Raw genomic sequence first — 17587 nt, forward strand, 5'->3', positions numbered from 1 at the left:
TTACTAACATATTTTCACAGTTTTTTAAATCTCAACTTGAATTAACACATCGTATGCAACTGTTATAATCTACCAGTACTGCTTTTTTAATGTTCCATTCCAATATCTTGTAATTTCTTAATCCTGACTTTATTAAAATGTTTAAAAAACCTCTAAACTTAATGGTAAAATTACGAGGATTTTTTTTTGTAGTATATATGTTTAATAATAAAATAACATGATGTAAAGAGCTCAATCAAGAAGTACAATTTAAAGTCTTGTTGTGTAACATCACATTTTTTAAATATTTTGTCATTACTTCTTTATAACGTTTATATAATATTTAAAAATGTTGTTTCTTTTAGGTTCTCCAGCAGCATCAATATTTAATGCTACAACAAAACCCAATATTTTTAGCCATCCTAGCACTTCAACTTTCAACACTGCTGCATCGTTTGGTTCAGTACCTTCCTTTGGATCTGTTTCAACCACAATACCTTTACTTGGTTCGAGTTTGTTTGGATCAGGGTAAATAAAACATTTACATGTCTCATTTGATTTTATCATAAAAAATTTAAAATTTTATCATTAGAATAAGTGCAAGTAGTCATCAGAACAGCAGTGGTATCATACCAGTACATCAACAAATATTAGCATTGGTATCGACGCCGTTTGGAGACTCACCGCTTTTGAAAAACCTTTTGCCGGTAAGAATTCAGTTTCATTATTATTATTTAATTTTTAGACTTCTTTTTATGATTGTTAAAAAATTGTTCATTTAAAGAGACGATTTAAGCTTATTGCAATATGTAGCTAGGGCCGCTGAAAATTGTGAACACCTAGCTGTAATTAATTTTCTTAATAATTAAGGGACCGTTACTGCAAAATTAAGTATTAAGGTGGCTTGGGCGGTTAGTACCGTACCTAGAGTACGGTGCCGTAAGGGCCCCAAAAAAATTAACACTTTTTGACGGTAAATTTTTTAATAAATATAGTTATTTCGATGAAACTAAAGTATAAGATCAAGTAATTGACAGAAAAGTACCGTAAAATTATAACTGTAAAAATTGGGAGGTAAAGGTTGCGAGGCAAGCCAGATGATTATTTCATACTTTTTTTCTGATTTTCTCTTGCGTTAAGTCGTTGACCCTATATTTTCAAGAATTTAAAGATTCTTTGTAAAAAAATACACGAGAACTATTTTAAGTTTTTGAGATTAATCAAGTACTTCTAGAGTTATACCCGTTTTAGTGACAATTCCCATAAGACTGCATGTTTAATTGGTGAATTTTCAGTAGCGATTTGCGAAAAAATTGAGTCGTTGACCCCAGTATTTTTTTATCGCAAATGAATTTGGCATACTTCATTTACACAATTACAGAATTTCAGAGGTTTCGCTCAAGCCGATAAAAATCGCCCAAGCCACCTCAAGTACTTCCTGAGCTTGCTAATAGTAACGTTTGTAGTAAATATATCAAAAACTGGAGAAAAAAATATGGAACAGCCAAAAAAATGTTACAGTTTTTTCTTTGAAAAAGGGCTTAATATATGTAGATCTGGCTGATGTGTATAACATCTCTACAGTTGAGTATTATTTATCCTTGACCTTTAACTTTGTTATCTTTATTAAAAACTCCTGCAAAAAAGTAGTGACTGACATTCTGAGACAGTTAATTGATAAAGTGGTTGAAGTTCTTGAAGTGTATATTAAAAAATGTTGTGAAACCCTAATAAAAGTTTACTTAAAATAATCATACCAATCTTTGCATTAACATGTTTCCAGATTTGTAACCAGACAAATTATTCATACAACAATTTTAATCGTTTCACAATTCCAGTAGCTTTTGATCATTTATTTTTGTTTTTTCATTGTGTTTGCAAGTAAGAAAAACAGGAGCTGAAATCAACTGATCGACACTTCCGTACTTATAGGATGGTTTTAATGTTCTATAAACTAGCAGATTGAATATAATATCCACAGAAAATGATAAACAATTTTTATAGAAGTTCTTAAATATTGAGGATTGATAAATGAAAAACATCATTCAAAAATTTAAAAATCTACAGCAATAGTACGTAGAAAGCTCTTGAAGATACTGCAACTGCTATGGGTTGAATTAAGAATAATGCTCTAGTCGAAAAAAATTCTAGCAAAGTAAGCACAATTATGCTGCCTATGCAATCACGACAATTTTTTACCAGTAATGTAATAAAAACCAGTTATGGAATATTCCATTTATTCTTGGACTTGAACAATACAGAAAGTGTATTTTTTGAGATAGAATCAGAAAAAAATGTGTGATGAAGTTGTGGTAAAGTCTGTTGTACTAACCTAGCCCAAAAACACCCACTCTCTTAATTACGAAAAATGTATTTGTGTTTATCTAGCCAGTTCTTTCTAGCGTATTTATTATATGCTTTAATAATATTACAGAATATTCTCTAATGCACCTAGTTTCTTACAGTATAAGTAAAATAGTAAAAATTTTTTTTATGTTGGAGATGAAAAAATAAACTGTGAACGGCATAGTTAATCTGATCTTCTTTCGATAAAAGTGTGATATGAATTTTTGGGATTAGAGATTTAAATGGCGTAGCATTAAAGTACAAAGTCTCATGAAAGGCTATACCAAGTTTTGGTTAATAATTTTAAGTAGAGTGACTCCTAGAAGTGATTTTCTGAAAAGCCATCGTGCAACGTGAAAAGCATAAATGTAGCATACGAGCCACAAGCAAATTTGTTTATGATTTTGAAAATATCTGTACAACTGCAGACGCAATTTTGTTAAAACCTTGCATGAGTATCAATGAAATGATCATAAATAACAACTGTTTTTCAAAATATTTATTACGTCCAGCGTAATAGGTATTTTTCAAAACCTTTTTTGACTACTTAAATTTTAGCTTATGTTAAAGACAACGAAAAAAAAGGAACTTCATGAATTTCTTAAAATAATTTGTAACTGCGATCTTGATTAAATTTATTACTAATTCTATGCAGTGTTTCCTTACAGCATATAAATACTTGATATAAGCTGGAGGAAGTAAAGGAGTAAAAAAATCTGTCAACTGTAATATCAAGTATCAATTGCATGTTATAATAATTTAAGAGTAGCAAAAAAATTGAATACGCCTATTCTGACTCTTCGAATGATGTAGGTTTCCTGAAAAAAATGTAATAGAGATGAACAAGGATTTTAAAGAAAATTTTAACAGTTAAATTTAAATAAAGAAAGTTGTTTTAGGGGACGGCTAATAGTAACTGATGTGATTGGTGGCAGGATTTTTCATGAAATAAAGTGCAGGTGCGGCGAAGGGGTGTAGTGGGTTCTTAATAATTGTTGGAGGGATTCGTGAGGCTCCAAAACAAATAAAGTCTTGACATATAATATAGGCAGTGACAGAATTTCCTATTATTTTGCGAGGGATCGTAGGGACCTACAAAATTCGGTGGTGTGAGAGTGTGAAAAGCCCTACCAAGAGAACTGTATAATATATGAAAGTATATATACATCTTTCTACATTAAACATTTACTTCGTGTGGAGTGGGAGTTTAAGCTCTCCTTGATCCCATGTCTCCTTACATTATGTTAAATACTATCTAGAAAACCCTTATAAAGTAAAGTAAAAATATGTTTGAGTTTGTAGATCAGTCCCCCTACGCCCACATACTTTTTTGGGTTTCCCCACAGCCTTTCACGTCCCTTACAAAATAAGGTAATTTTCTCTTGTTTACCTTGTTAACATATTCCTCCAGGCTCCTGAAGTCCACCATAATTTACATTGTCCTTCTACAGCCTTCACTGCCCTGTCTAAAACTTCCCACAATCCCCATATTTTCTTAATCTGCTCGCATGATGATATTGTTTTTCTCAAGATCTGCACACCCGACTCAGTTTTCCTGCGGCCTATTTACCAAACTCAGAAAATTTTGTTGTTTCTTACCTTTTTGAAAAAGTTTTCGTCCCCTTCTATCTATAAAAAATTCATTTTTGTATCTGTAAAATATATCGGTATCGTAAAGCTATGATTGTTTTACGTTTAGTCAAAAAAATTGTATCAATTCTTAACATTATGTTTTAAAAACTTTATCGCATACTACGTTTCGTATTTTACTATAATTGACTAACTGATCCTAAAAAAAGTATATTTCTGATTCTTACATCTAGATAATGTAACATAATATTGATCGTAAAGAAATGAAGGATTTTACAAATAACACCCTAATTTATTCAAACTCTTACCTTGTGATTTATTTATTGATTAAGAAAAATTCAGTTGTAAAGGAAATTTTTTTCTATATTTTTGGGTACACGGTTTGTTAAAGTTATAATTGAGTTTTCCGTCAGGGCTGGGTGTTGTCTTTTAGGGTTTGAGACTGACGAATAGTACTGTTTGTAGTTTTTGAGCTGCTCTCTTGCTGCAGGAGCTGACGTCAGTCTCTCCCCCTTCCTTGTGTGGGGCCGACAACTGCCAGGTTGCCGTTCGCGACTGTATGGAAAAATCCTTCTTCGCCCGCCATCCTGGGAGCCGTAAACGTCCCTCTAGGCCTCTTGTTCAAACGATTGTACCTTTGAATCGGGCTAGAGCACTACAGTTTATCATATTGGTTTCTTTGCTTGAATCGACTTATTTTGGCTTGTATCAGTTGGACGAATGCCCTGCCTGGCTCCCAAAGGCTCTTATCAATTTTTTTTACTCAGACTCTGCAAGGTAAATTTCATACTGTTTTGTCCAGATGTCTTATCGATGAACCGCTACTTGATTGCAATCAACAGACATTTTTTTAAGCCCTCCGCAAAAGCTCTGCAAATATGTTTGTAAATATTTTCTTTATATTAAAATGAAATCTGTTTCGTTAAATTTTCGGAGTTGCTTCCACTGCTTTATTATTTCCAATCCTACAGTTAACATTAGTCGTAGTTAATTTAACATGGTTGAAGAGTCGTGAAACGTATGAGTTACCGCGCGAGCAAAAATATTGCTATGCGTTTCTAGGTGTAGTTGTTAATAAAAAAAATAGTAGTTTAAAGAGATTGTAACCACAAGCTTATTACTTCTGTTAACTTCTGTTAATAAAGTAATAAAGTAAAAGTTTAGTTTCGTCTTATAAAGTCACGTGTTTTAATTGTTACTGGTAGGCATAACAGTTTTATGGGCTCGTACGGAATCCAAATGTCAAGATTTTCGAGGTTGAAAAAACCCTGATGAAAGAGTCAGAAACAATAAAGCGGCAGTTAGAAGAATCCAAACAGCTATGTCTGAAATTAAAAAACCAGCTAAAAATACAAGGGAAACTGTGAAAATTCTTGATGAAACAATAGTGAAATTTGAAAGTATACTGGTTCAGCTTCAGAAAAATCGTACTCATTCACAGGTTCAGCTTGATGACGTACAGCAGGAAATAAATAACACACCGCGCAAACAACAGAAGGTTCATGAAAGGACACTCTAGCAGTTAAAGTCAATTATTGCTGATACTCGCGAAATGATCGTGGATCTATACGACTTTTAGGGGTCAACAAATCCGGGGCACAAACCTGATAAGTTTTGCACAAAATCTTCCTTTAGAACCACCACAATTTTCACAGCTGACACGGACATCATAATCAACACAATCGTAACCGACTTAACATGCATCTTTAAGGCAATCTTTTTCAAATGGTTTAGTGACAGGCTCATTCCCAGCTTTTAATGTCCAGATTGTATATTATTACGGTAGCTATCTAGTTGGAAATTTCTCCAATCAGTTTAGCCTGATTGCCAAGTTGAATAGTTGAGATATGATAACAGGAAAATGGTTTGTCTAAAGTCTTGTTTACAAGAAAAGTCGAGATAGGAGCTTAATAATTTTTCAGAGTCAGGGGGACTGCTGGGTTTAACTTTATAAATTGGGGTTGGTTTTGGGAAAAAGTATTTGGCAGCAACGTGTTATTTTCAAATACGGAATAAAAAACAAAAGCTCGATGAAGATTTTTTTAAGTTTAGCTGCTGATTTACTTATTAAGAGCTAATTTTAGTAGTTTACCCTAATTGGCCGTTATCTATTACAGATAAATTTGCTACTTCACAATTTACTATTAGAATTACTGGTGATTCTGTTAACGAAGTGCTTCAATTAAGGAGATTTAAATCGTTGAGAGTTGTTCTTCAACATGAAACGGAGATTTAGGCAATAGGTGCTAGAATTGATTTATATCGCGTTATGCGTGAGGGTAAATCAAAGATTTCAGATTTTGGCCTTATGAAAGAGTGTGATGGAAGTGGATTTTGCTTGATTCTCCCCCGTCACCTTGACATCCGTGACGTACTTCTGGTTTCCTCTACACCACATGACATTACGACGCCAGACTTTTAGAACTTTATTAATTTATTTTTTTTTTATTTTTCTTTTAACTAATTCTACATAAAAGAGAAGAAAAAAAAACAGTTTCCAAAGAGATTTGAATCCTCGACTTACATGCTGACTGAGGTCCTTACCAACTTTGTTATGAGCGTGCCCGGTATGCGAAATTCGATTACTTCGTTTAATCATACAGTTTGTTGCTTATTTTTGATGTAAATTTTTATTTATTGTGTATTAATTAATGTGGTTTGGTTATACATTAAATAAATACTTAATTTATTTAATGAAACATATTTTTTAGGTACATGTTTCAAAAATTTCGAAATCAGTATATATTAGCAGAACCGCTTTCATATTATATAGTATGTAATAATAAACATTTACTTGCGCATCATTCATTTATTACTTTTAAGATAAATAAATAATTGCTTACACGATTTTTTTTATTTTTTAAAAATTTTTAAAAATTAAAAAAAAAACTTTTTGTACTGCACAAATACAATAATTAATTTTCATTGTTTTTTATTTTTTTACATTTATGTGGATGTACTCACATATATATGCTTTTACGCACACTTCATTCTCTTTTTCTAAATTCGTTTGAAAACCAACTTGTGGGTCTATTTAAAAATTTGATAGGTTCATCTAAACGTAATTTTTTGTACCCAAAAAATTAGCAGATTCCTACAAATCACACAAATGTTTTTTAACGTTATTTTTGATAAGGTTACATGTTAAATATCGATTTTTTGAAACAATATAATATTATAATAGTAACATATGTATAATAGTAATAGTATAATTTAATAGTAACATACATAAAATAATGGCACATTCAAACGAGCTGCAATTTTTGTGGGTATTTTTTATGCTATTTCAATATACGTTTGCAGTTTAAATAATATCTGTCAAAAAAATATGTATGTGTGATGAACGTCCTGAAGGGACATTCACTGACATGTAATACTACCCCATTGAAGAAAGCTATACTACAGGATAGTTTTTCTTACTTTTCTGTATACAGTTATATCTTTGGTATTAAATATGGACGAGAAATAAGTGTTGGAACGTATGTGATGAATGTGAGCGTGATGTTACAGGTGTAATCAGCGGAGGCAGTAGGAAGTTGTTCTGAAATTCGATGAAAGCGCACAGTCTTTTACTGGCCATCCTACATATTATTTTCATTGTGTTGTGCCGTAATATATTGTTTATAATCTGTAACTCATTAAACATTAATTAAAATCATACCCAATTAACTTAGGTAGAATTGTTATGATCAGACTTGTTTAGAGTATGGTCCTAACCGTTTTCTTTTAGTGTCATTCGTGGATCTCTTAGAATTTAGCTCGTGAGCTTTATTTGTTTTTTTTAGTTAAGTAAAAATATTTATTTAAATAATATTAATGATTTTAATTAATTAATGTTTAATTTTTACTTTTATTAAAACTATTTAAAACAGTTATTCTTTGAAATACAATCCATTCAGATTACTTTAACAAAGTTTCGGTATTCATTATATTACTGATAAACAACTTACATCTATCACTTATTGTTGTTACTGCTGCTTCAGAGCTCCCTAATGCTTCGTGCCGTAATTTTCAGTGGTTCCTTAATCTACACGAATGTGTTTGTGACTGGTAAGATGTTGCGGTTTCTGCTTTCTCTGCCATCGTCGAAACCCCTTTCGGCGGGCCTCCTTTGTTGTATCTTGCTCCTTAGCGTAGTTATTCACTATTAATGCTCTTGAACTGCACCCGAGTGTCCGTAGCCAATACATTATGCCTCACGCGTTTAAGGTACTCGTGAGTGACGTGAGTCAAGAGTAGATTAAAACCTTAGAGGACAGGCGGCAGACGTAAAAAGAGCGATTTTTTCTCTTGGTGGTGAGTTTTTATAGCGTTAGAGTGAGTAAAAGAGGCCTTTGGTTGAATTAGGTCAACCAATGATCGATGTTCTTTCAGACTGGGTTGACAGCAAAACAGTAGGCTTGCACCATGTTATGGCTTTATATATTAGGAAATAACAATACAACAGTACTAATCGCATTTTTGCGATCAGTGCGATTGAGTTTTTTGGATCAGTGATGATGAAAGCTAGCATCAGCAATAAAAGAACGTCAAATAAAAGTTCAAGTATAATGAAGTAATGTGTTAATTAAATTTCTAAATTGGTATACATTATTAGAAATTAACAATGAATGCGCAAGTCAACTATTTATTCATGCACACAATACGACTTATGCATTTATACATGTTACGTACAATATCATTTCATACATGCATTCTTACAATGAGGCTGGCCGTATTATATGTCAGCATATCATGAAACATTCACCTTAAAGCTAATACACACCCATGTATTTAAGTGACGTATAAGCTCCACTAGTCATTTAAGCTTACTTTATATACACAATACGCCTTGTATGAATTTTACGGAGGAATCGCGTTTTTACTTACAATATGATTCGTCTGTATCAACTCGAGATGTAATGTAATCACTCCCACGATAATTGCACCACCTTCGTACACAATATTGTTTTATAGAAGGTATTTTTATACTTAAAATTATATTGTTTGTCATAATTTTATAGGAGTATAACTTCACACTTGGGTACCCAAGTACCTACTGTCCACTGCTTTTTCACAAGTTTCTTAAGAACGTTTATTACATAGTTAGTCGTTGAAAGTTCAGGGGAGTAGGAGGAGCGCAAATATATGCAGTAATGCTGAATATTAATTTTTTTATGTAGATGTTCTTACATTCACGCTTTTAGGCATATTTGACCCTTTTCCTTCTTGCGTTATCAAAAAAAAAAATTAAAAAGTAATGGATTTATTGAAAAAATAAAACAGGTTGGTCTAAAGGAGTTTTTATACTAAAAAATGAGAGACTTATACCGATTTTTTGAATGCAGTTTTAAGTAATATTTCCATAAAGTTACGTGTTACATTATAATTTTTCTCACGTTTAAGAGCAAAAGACGCCTTTTTTTCTATTTTTTACGAGAAAAAAAATCTTTTTTTTTTTTTATTTCGCATACTGATAAAGGTATACAATAACGTGTGTGTTTGCAGATTTAATAATTTGGGTTATTTTATTTCTTAGAATATCACAAAAATATTTAATTATATTTTTTACATATTATTTAATGTGGTGGTATGATATATTAATCTTAGCAAAAAATAAATATTGAATTAGTTAATGTAGTTATTTTAAATATTAAGCACAATTGTTACAGTTGGCAACTCTACTCTATCACTTTTTCTTACTTGTGTTCGTGCAAAATGACGAACAGTCTTAGCCTTCAGTACTTAACGAGCTACTCGTAAATAACGAACCAATCGTGTCTAGCTAAGTTTGTTTTTTATCAAATAGTTGATTAAGTTGCACACGGAATGTACTATCTATAGAATACAGCGTTGATAACTTTTACGGATAGTACCTATTACTTATCCATATGTGATGGACGTGCATGTACCCTCGAAGCAGAAGACAGAGCGATAGGGTGACAGCATTTTTTTGTTTTGATAACTTTCTTGATTAAAAAGTTTCATTCAAAAATATGTTGTGCATCTTTTTCTCTGTATATAAGAGAAAATCGTATGCATAACTAGGGAGGGAAGTAAGCTTTCTCTTCCACGTACATAGGAAGAAGAATTTCAATCCAGAAATAAGTCAGGAAAGAAAACCCTTGAATGTCATCAATGTTTAGTGCTGGAATCGAGGAAAGATGGAACATATATTAAGTACAGTTGTCCTCAACTGCAAACGTTCAGTCGGCAAAACAAAGTTTTGCTGAACTTCCAGGAGTGAGTTTTACAGTAAGTTTATCACCTTTATATTTAGTCTTGAATAACTGAAGGATTAATGGAATTTCCAGTAAATTAATGTTTAAAGGTACATTGAATAACAAAATTTGTAATTTTGTATCAGATTCTGGTTCGGACGTAACTATTCTAAATTAAAAAATTTTTAAATTGAGTGAATATAAAAATTTCCATTAATTCTGCAACATTAAAGTATCCAGCAGGTAAGAATTTTCTTGTAAAGTTTAATCTTAAAGCATTTGTAGTTCTAGGAAAATACAAGGTAAAAATGATCGTGTATGTAGCGGATATGGTTAATAATTGTGTTCTCGGAAGTAATTTCTTTGATAGAATAGGTTTAACCGAACAAATTCATAGTTTGATATTCAAAAAAATAGATTTGCAAGAGAAAGATAATACCCTTTTTGACGAATTATGAACCTACAGGACATCGTTCCATATAATTCACTGAGTATTTTTCAGCAAAGTTCTGAACAGTTGGAGTATCACAAGAAATTAAAGTTTTGTCGATTTGCTAATTGATTATACAGATATTTTTGAAGATAACAGTGTCGTAGGAAAATGTGATTTGGTCAAGCACGAGATACACTTAGAGAAGAGAATAAGACCAACTAAACAGCCACTAAGAAGAGTCCTCATTCACAAACAAAAAGAACTTGACACTCTGATAACTAACATGGAGAAACATGGAGTTATTGGAAGATCATTAAATTCCTAGTGTCCTCCAGTCGTCCTCAAGAAAAAGAAAGATAGTTCTACAATAGCTCGTATTGGTTTCTGTCAAGTAAATGCAACAACGATTAAAGATTATTTTCCTTTACCACAATCTGAAAATACATTAGATAAATTATCAGAAAAATCGTTGTTTTTTAGATTAGATTTAAAGAGTGGCTACTGGCAAATCAAAATTAAAAATGAAGATAGAAAAATCACAGTTTTTTCTGTTGGACAAGGATTGTAGTAATTCAAATTCATGCCATTTGAATTATGCAATGCACTAGTGACTTTAGAACCACTTGTTATAGAAGTACTTAAAGGATTGTTGCATAAAATCTGTCGAGTTTATTTAGATGACATCACAGTATTAGCAGATTCGTTTAGAGAAATCTAAGTGAATCTAGAGAAGGTAATTTTTGATATCAAAAAGCTAATTTTCAAATGAACAAAAAGAACAGTAACTTTAAAAAAAAAAAAATCAAATTTTTGGTCACATTGTGTCAAAAGGAAAAAGGAAGACTGATCCAGAAAGGTAAAGACTGTTTTTTAATGGCCAATTCCAAGATCAAAATGTTGGATATCACAATTTTTTTAGCTCACAGATCTTCCAAACATACGCCGACCGCGTTATCTCCAGCTACGATGCACACTTTTGGTGATCTCCGACTTCCACTGGGTTTGATGATAGGACCTGTTCTTGATGATCTTGTTAAAGTTTTGTCACCTAAGAATTATGTACAATAGCTGAGAAAGAGGATGGTAGATATCCATGACTTGACAAAAACCACTATAGCTGTAACATCTAGCAAGGTCAGGAGTCATTACGATAAGCGGGCAAGAAAAGTCGATTTTTCAATAAGACAAAAAATTTGGTTCTATAATTCACAATGAACCAAAGGAAAGATTCCAAAGCTTTAGAGTAACTTTGATGGTCATAACTTCAATTTAAATTTCAATATTTTTGTAAAAAAATCGTTTTTAGCATAAACGTCCTTAATTACAAGACAGACACAAGAGCCGACTACATTGTTATTGAAAATGTATAAGTAAATCCATACTCTCATCACTACAATGACTTTTTATTATGTACATATGCAACTGTTTAATGCTAATTAATACAGAAACGTCATTTACTAGAGTAACGTAATTCATTTAAATACGCGTCATAGAAGTATGTATAATAATATTATTTTATTAGTTTGATATTTTTTTCACATTTTTTACTGTTTTTTAGGTTTAAAGGACTTCCAATAAGTACAATAAATGATTTAAGAAAATAAAGTTATTATGATACTAACTAAAAAAATCAGTCAACAGCTTGTTTGTTATCTATTACAGTGCTGTTTTAATTTGTCGTCTTCTGGCGATTTTTCTACTTTCAATCTTGTGATCTATTTTTTTAATTCTCTCTTGCTTCACTCGTCTTGATCCTCTGTATATCTTCTTATAATTTCTTGCATTTTTCTTTTGAAATCTTCTATTACAATTTCTTGATTATTTTTGCTTTCCAGTTTTTATATCAAGTTGTGAAATCTTTTATTCCAGTATTGTTAGTTATTCTTTTCTTTATTCTTTTCAATCTATGTATAGTATTCTAAGCCTCTAATATTCATCCGTATGTACTGAGTTTCCTAAAATTGTTATCATTTGTCTTTTTTTTAAAATTCATAGATAACTTGTTGTGTTGATTCTCTTATCGTTTTTCTTTCTGTTTCATTATTTTCTTCTCCGTTGTTTCTTTTTTTTTACTACGTATGCTGCTAGTATCATATGATAAGATTCTGATTCTGTCCTATTTTTATCTCTTTTATCTGGTCAAACATTTTTTGATTCTCTATTACATAATCTGTTTATATTTTTCTTGCTGCTGTTGACATACGTAAACTCTCCCTCTTTTTTTCTTGTTCTTCTTATTGTCCATTCACTAAACACATTTTTTGTAAACATTTCTTCCATTAGTTGTGTACCGTCTTCCATAGTATTTATTTCGTTTTTTTCCACTTTCTTTGCCTGTCCGTGCTTTCCAATATCTTTCTAGCGTTATGCTTCCGCTTACTTGTGCTTATATCTTTGACGTTAAAATTTTACTGTCTCTGATGCCTTAGCTGTAGCACCTTTATCTTTCGATATCTGATCTTTTTGTCATATTTTTTTATCAGCACATGCTTCTCCGTTTTTCAATTATCCTCATTTCCGTGTTCTTCCAGCTTGCTATGAATATTTATGCTTTTGCTTTTCTTTCTTTACGTTTTTTTATTAGTGGGAAACATTTGTATTCAAAACATTTTCGATGAATCACTTTGTAAATTTTGCCATTTGTCCCCTTCTACCTGTGTTTTCACTTGCACTGTAAAGTTGCTATCTATGACGAGAGATTCTTGCGTAAATACTCGTAAATACTTTCATACTTTTTTGTCTATACTTAAAACTCCTTTTATATTTTAGACACACATTCTTGAGTTTTGTAGCTTTATTCCTTCCGTATTATGATTTTTTTATACTGTATTCTTGTTTTTTTTAGATGCTTTCTTGTTCTCTTCCAACATTTGTCCTGCCTATACCTTGTACTTAAATCATCGGTTGTTAATAATTAACTTTATTAAGCCAATTTTCATGTTTCTTACTTTATTTTTTTTTAATTTTTTTTTTTTTTTTCATTAACTATAAATACATTTCTGTTTTTTATTTTTTTTCGTATCCAATTTTGTATATGTGTACTCCAGAATTGACCTCGCTTTCGATTTTCATAACTTTTTTTTCTATTCTTCTACGTTCAAACATAATATCAAAACGTGTTTTTTCACATCCTACTCTTAAAATTTTCATCTCCACTGCTTCGTTCGCTTTGACTTGCATCTTGAATTTCTGTGCAACAATTGTTTCAACATTTTTCTCAAGGTTCTTCTTCTAAATATTTGCTGTTCTAAGGATAATGTTTAATCTTGTTTCATCTGTTTTGTTTTTTTCTCTTTTCTACTATATTTCCGTGACTATATTCGATGGCTTTTTCTATTGTGCCCGCTGTTTTTATTCGGAATTTCCCCTCTATCTACTCCTTTTTTTTCTAAGTTTTCCATGATTCTTCCCCCAAATTTTTTTTATTGTGCCTATTCTTTTCCTAGTTTTTTGACATTCCTAATTGTGTTTGTATGTATTTCTGTAGAATTGTTTAGCGTTACAGTTTTTAATGTTGAGTTGTTTTTCGTCACATTGATTTTTACATTGATATAAATTCTATCACTGTTTTGATTTGTATTCTGTTAAAATTTCATTTGTTATTGGTGCTGTTGATATATTGTTTATTATTAACAAAAAAATGAGATATTCTCCTTTCTAGCACAAGTTATTTGTATATTTTATAAACTTTTTACAATTTTAAACTTATTGTGAATTCATTTCATATCTATGAAATAAATTTACTTCTTACTCACTGCCTCTGGTAGTTTTCCTTATCGACTTTATTCTTTTTCACTGCTGTTAGCAAATTTGAAATTCTTTATAAACATATTGTACTACTCTGTACACTTGATTGCGTGCTTGTTTTTATCTGCTTGCCTTGCTATCGCTCTTTTCTTTTACCACGTTTTACTTTATTTCTCACTTTACTTTGTGTTTATTTTATTCACTACTATCCTTATACTACGTAACCAATAGCCACTTGTTCTATTCTCTTACTTTCTTGATTATTTGTAACCGCAAATATGTTGACTGTCTTTTCCTTAACTTTGACCTACTCTTTATCCTTCGAATTTCTTGTTCAGCCTATATTTAATTTTTATTTTTAGTCGCTTTTTGACAAAATGTTGACTGTGAGTTGCTCATGACACTGAAGTTCGGAACGTTCCGGGAACGAAATTTGATAACTAAATTAATCACTTTAAAATAGAGCGAAAATGAAACAGAACAACTAAAAACAGCATAAGACACTGCCAATCATATATATAAGTCGTAAAAATAATAATTTTCCATGATTATACCCGGACCAAAAAATATCATATATGTGCCTATGCTAACTTCCAACTCATTCAAACTTCTAAATTTCATAACTCAAAATCCAGAACGAAGGCCCCGCCAAAAATGATACACATTATTTGTAATTACATAAAAAATGTATAAAAATTTTAATATCAGAAAAAAAACGAAGGGGCGGGTAGGTTTTCAGCGATTTTCCACCTCACGCGCATATCGAGAACGGCCAAAGTGCGGCTTCTGGAATTCATAACTCGAAATCCAGAACGAAGGCCCCGCCAAAAATGATACAAATTATTTATAATTACATAAACAATGTATAAAAATTTTAATATAAAAAAAAAACGAAGGGGCGGGTAGGTTTTCAGCGATTTTCCACCTCACGCGCATATCGAGAACGGCCAAAGTGCGGCTCCTGGAGTTCATAACTCGAAATCCAGAACGAAGGCCCCGCCAAAAATGATGCACATTGTTAATTATTACATAAACAACGTATGAAAATTTTAATTTCAGGAAAAAAACGAAGGGGCGGGTAGGTTTTCAGCGATTGTCCACCTCACGCGCATATCGAGAACGGCCAAAGTGCGACTTCTGGATTTCATAACTCGAAATCCAGAACGAAGGCCCCGCCAAAAATAGTGCACATTGTTTATTATTAAATAAACAACAAATCAAAATTTTAATATCAGAAAAAAAACGAAGGGGCAGGTAAGTTTTCAGAGATTTTCCACCTCAAGCACATATCGAGAACGGCCAGAGTGCGGCTTCCGGAATTCATAACTCAAAATCCAGAACGAAGGCCCCGCCAAAAATGATGCACATTGTTAATTATTACATGAACAACGTATAAAATTTTTAATTTCAGGAAAAAAACGAAGGGGCGGGTAAGTTCTCAGAGATTTTCCACCTCAAGCACATATCGAGAACGGCCAAAGTGCGGCTTCCGGAATTCATAACTCGAAATCCAGAACGAAAGCCCCGCCAAAAATGATACACATTGTTTATTATTACATAAACAACGTATAAAAATTTTAATTTCAAGAAAAAAACGAAGGGGCGGGTAGGTTTTCTGCGATTTTCCGCCTCACGCGCATATCGAGAACGGCCAAAGTGCGGCTTCTGGAATTCATAACTCGAAATCCAGAACGTAGGCCCCGCCAAAAATAATACACATTGTTAAGTATTACATAAACAACGTATAAAAATTTTAATATCAAAAAAAAAACTAAGGGGCGGGTAAGTTTTCAGCGATTTTCCACCTCACGCACATATCGAGAACGGCCAAAGTGCGGCTTCTGGAGTTCATAACTCGAAATCCAGAACGAAGGCCCCGCAAAAAATAATACACATTATTTATAAGTACATAAACAATGTATGAGAATTTTAATATCAAAAAAAAAACGAAGGGGCGGGTAGGTTTTCAGCGATTTTCCACCTCACGCACATATCGAAAACGGCTAAAGTGCGGCTTCTTGAGTTCATAACTCGAAATCCAGAACGAAAGCCCCGCCAAAAATGATACACATTGTTTATTATTACATAAACAACGTATAGAAATTTAAATTTCAGAAAAAAAACGAAGGGGCGGGTAAGTTTTCATAGTTTTACCACCTCACGCACATATCGAGAACGGCCAAAGTGCGGCTTCTGGAGTTCATAACTCGAAATCCAGAACGAAGGCCCCGCCAAAAATGATACACATTGTTTATTATTACATAAACAACGTATAAAAATTTTAATATCAAAAAAAAAAAGAAAGGGGCGGGTAAGTTTTCAGCGATTTTCCACCTCACGCACACATCGAGAACGGCCAAAGTGCGGCTTCTGGAGTTCATAACTCGAAATCCAGAACGAAGGCCCCGCCAAAAATGATACACATTGTTCATTATTACATAAACAACGTATAAAAATTTTAATTTCAGAAAAAAAACGAAGGGGCGGGTAAGTTTTCATAGATTTTCCACCTCACGCACATATCGAGAACGGCCAAAGTGCGGCTTCTTGAGTTCATAACTCGAAATCCAGAACCAAGGCCCCGCCAAAAATGATACACATTGTTTATTATTACATAAACAACGTATAAAAATTTTAATTTAAAAAAAAAAACGAAGGGGCGGGTAAGTTTTCATAGATTTTCCACCTCACGCACATATCGAGAACGGCCAAAGTGCGGCTTCTGGAATTCATAACTCGAAATCAAGAACGAAGGCCCCGCCCAAAATGATACAAATTGTTTATTATTACCTAAACAACGTATAAAAATTTTGAAATCAGAAAAAAAACGAAGGGGCGGGTAAGTTTTCATAGATTTTCGACCTCACGCACATATCGAGAACGGCCAAAGTGCGGCTTTTGCCCAATAACCCAATAACCCTATGAAAACTTACCCGCCCCTTCGTTTTTTTCCTGAAATTAAGATTTTCATACGTTGTTTATGTAATGATAAACAATGTGTATTATTTTTGGCGGGGCCTTCGTTCTGGATTTCGAGTTATGAACTCCAGAAGCCGCACTTTGGCCGTTCTCGATATGTGCGTAAGGTGGAGAATCTGTGAAAACTTACCCGCCCCTTCGTTTTTTTTCTGAAATTAAAATTTTTTTACGTTGTTTATGTAATAATAAACAATGTGTATCATTTTTGGCGGGGCCTTCGTTCTGGATTTCGAGTTATGAACTCCAGAAGCCGCACTTTGGCCGTTCTCGATATGTGCGTGAGGTGGAAAATCGCTGAAAACTTACCCGCCCC

The 17587-nt window shown here is 32.5% G+C and overlaps 1 protein-coding gene across 6 annotated transcripts in view; it reads left to right on the plus strand.

Moving 5' to 3' along the window:
• The window catches only part of Nup98-96 (nuclear pore complex protein Nup98-96), a 617363-nt gene that overhangs the window by 221054 nt on the left and 378722 nt on the right, over window positions 1–17587 (plus strand). For all 6 annotated transcript variants that reach the window (XM_089589262.1, XM_089589263.1, XM_089589261.1 and 3 more), the window contains 2 exons: window positions 345–507; window positions 572–686. In XM_089589262.1, coding sequence (XP_089445388.1) covers window positions 345–507; window positions 572–686 — 278 coding nt within the window. The remainder of the gene's footprint in view (window positions 1–344; window positions 508–571; window positions 687–17587) is intronic.

Source organism: Copidosoma floridanum, unplaced genomic scaffold, assembly GCF_036245765.1.
Source record: "Copidosoma floridanum isolate Cflo_tuat_1 unplaced genomic scaffold, Cflo_Japanese_pri ptg000008l, whole genome shotgun sequence".
In the NCBI taxonomy this organism is placed as follows: domain Eukaryota; kingdom Metazoa; phylum Arthropoda; class Insecta; order Hymenoptera; family Encyrtidae; genus Copidosoma; species Copidosoma floridanum.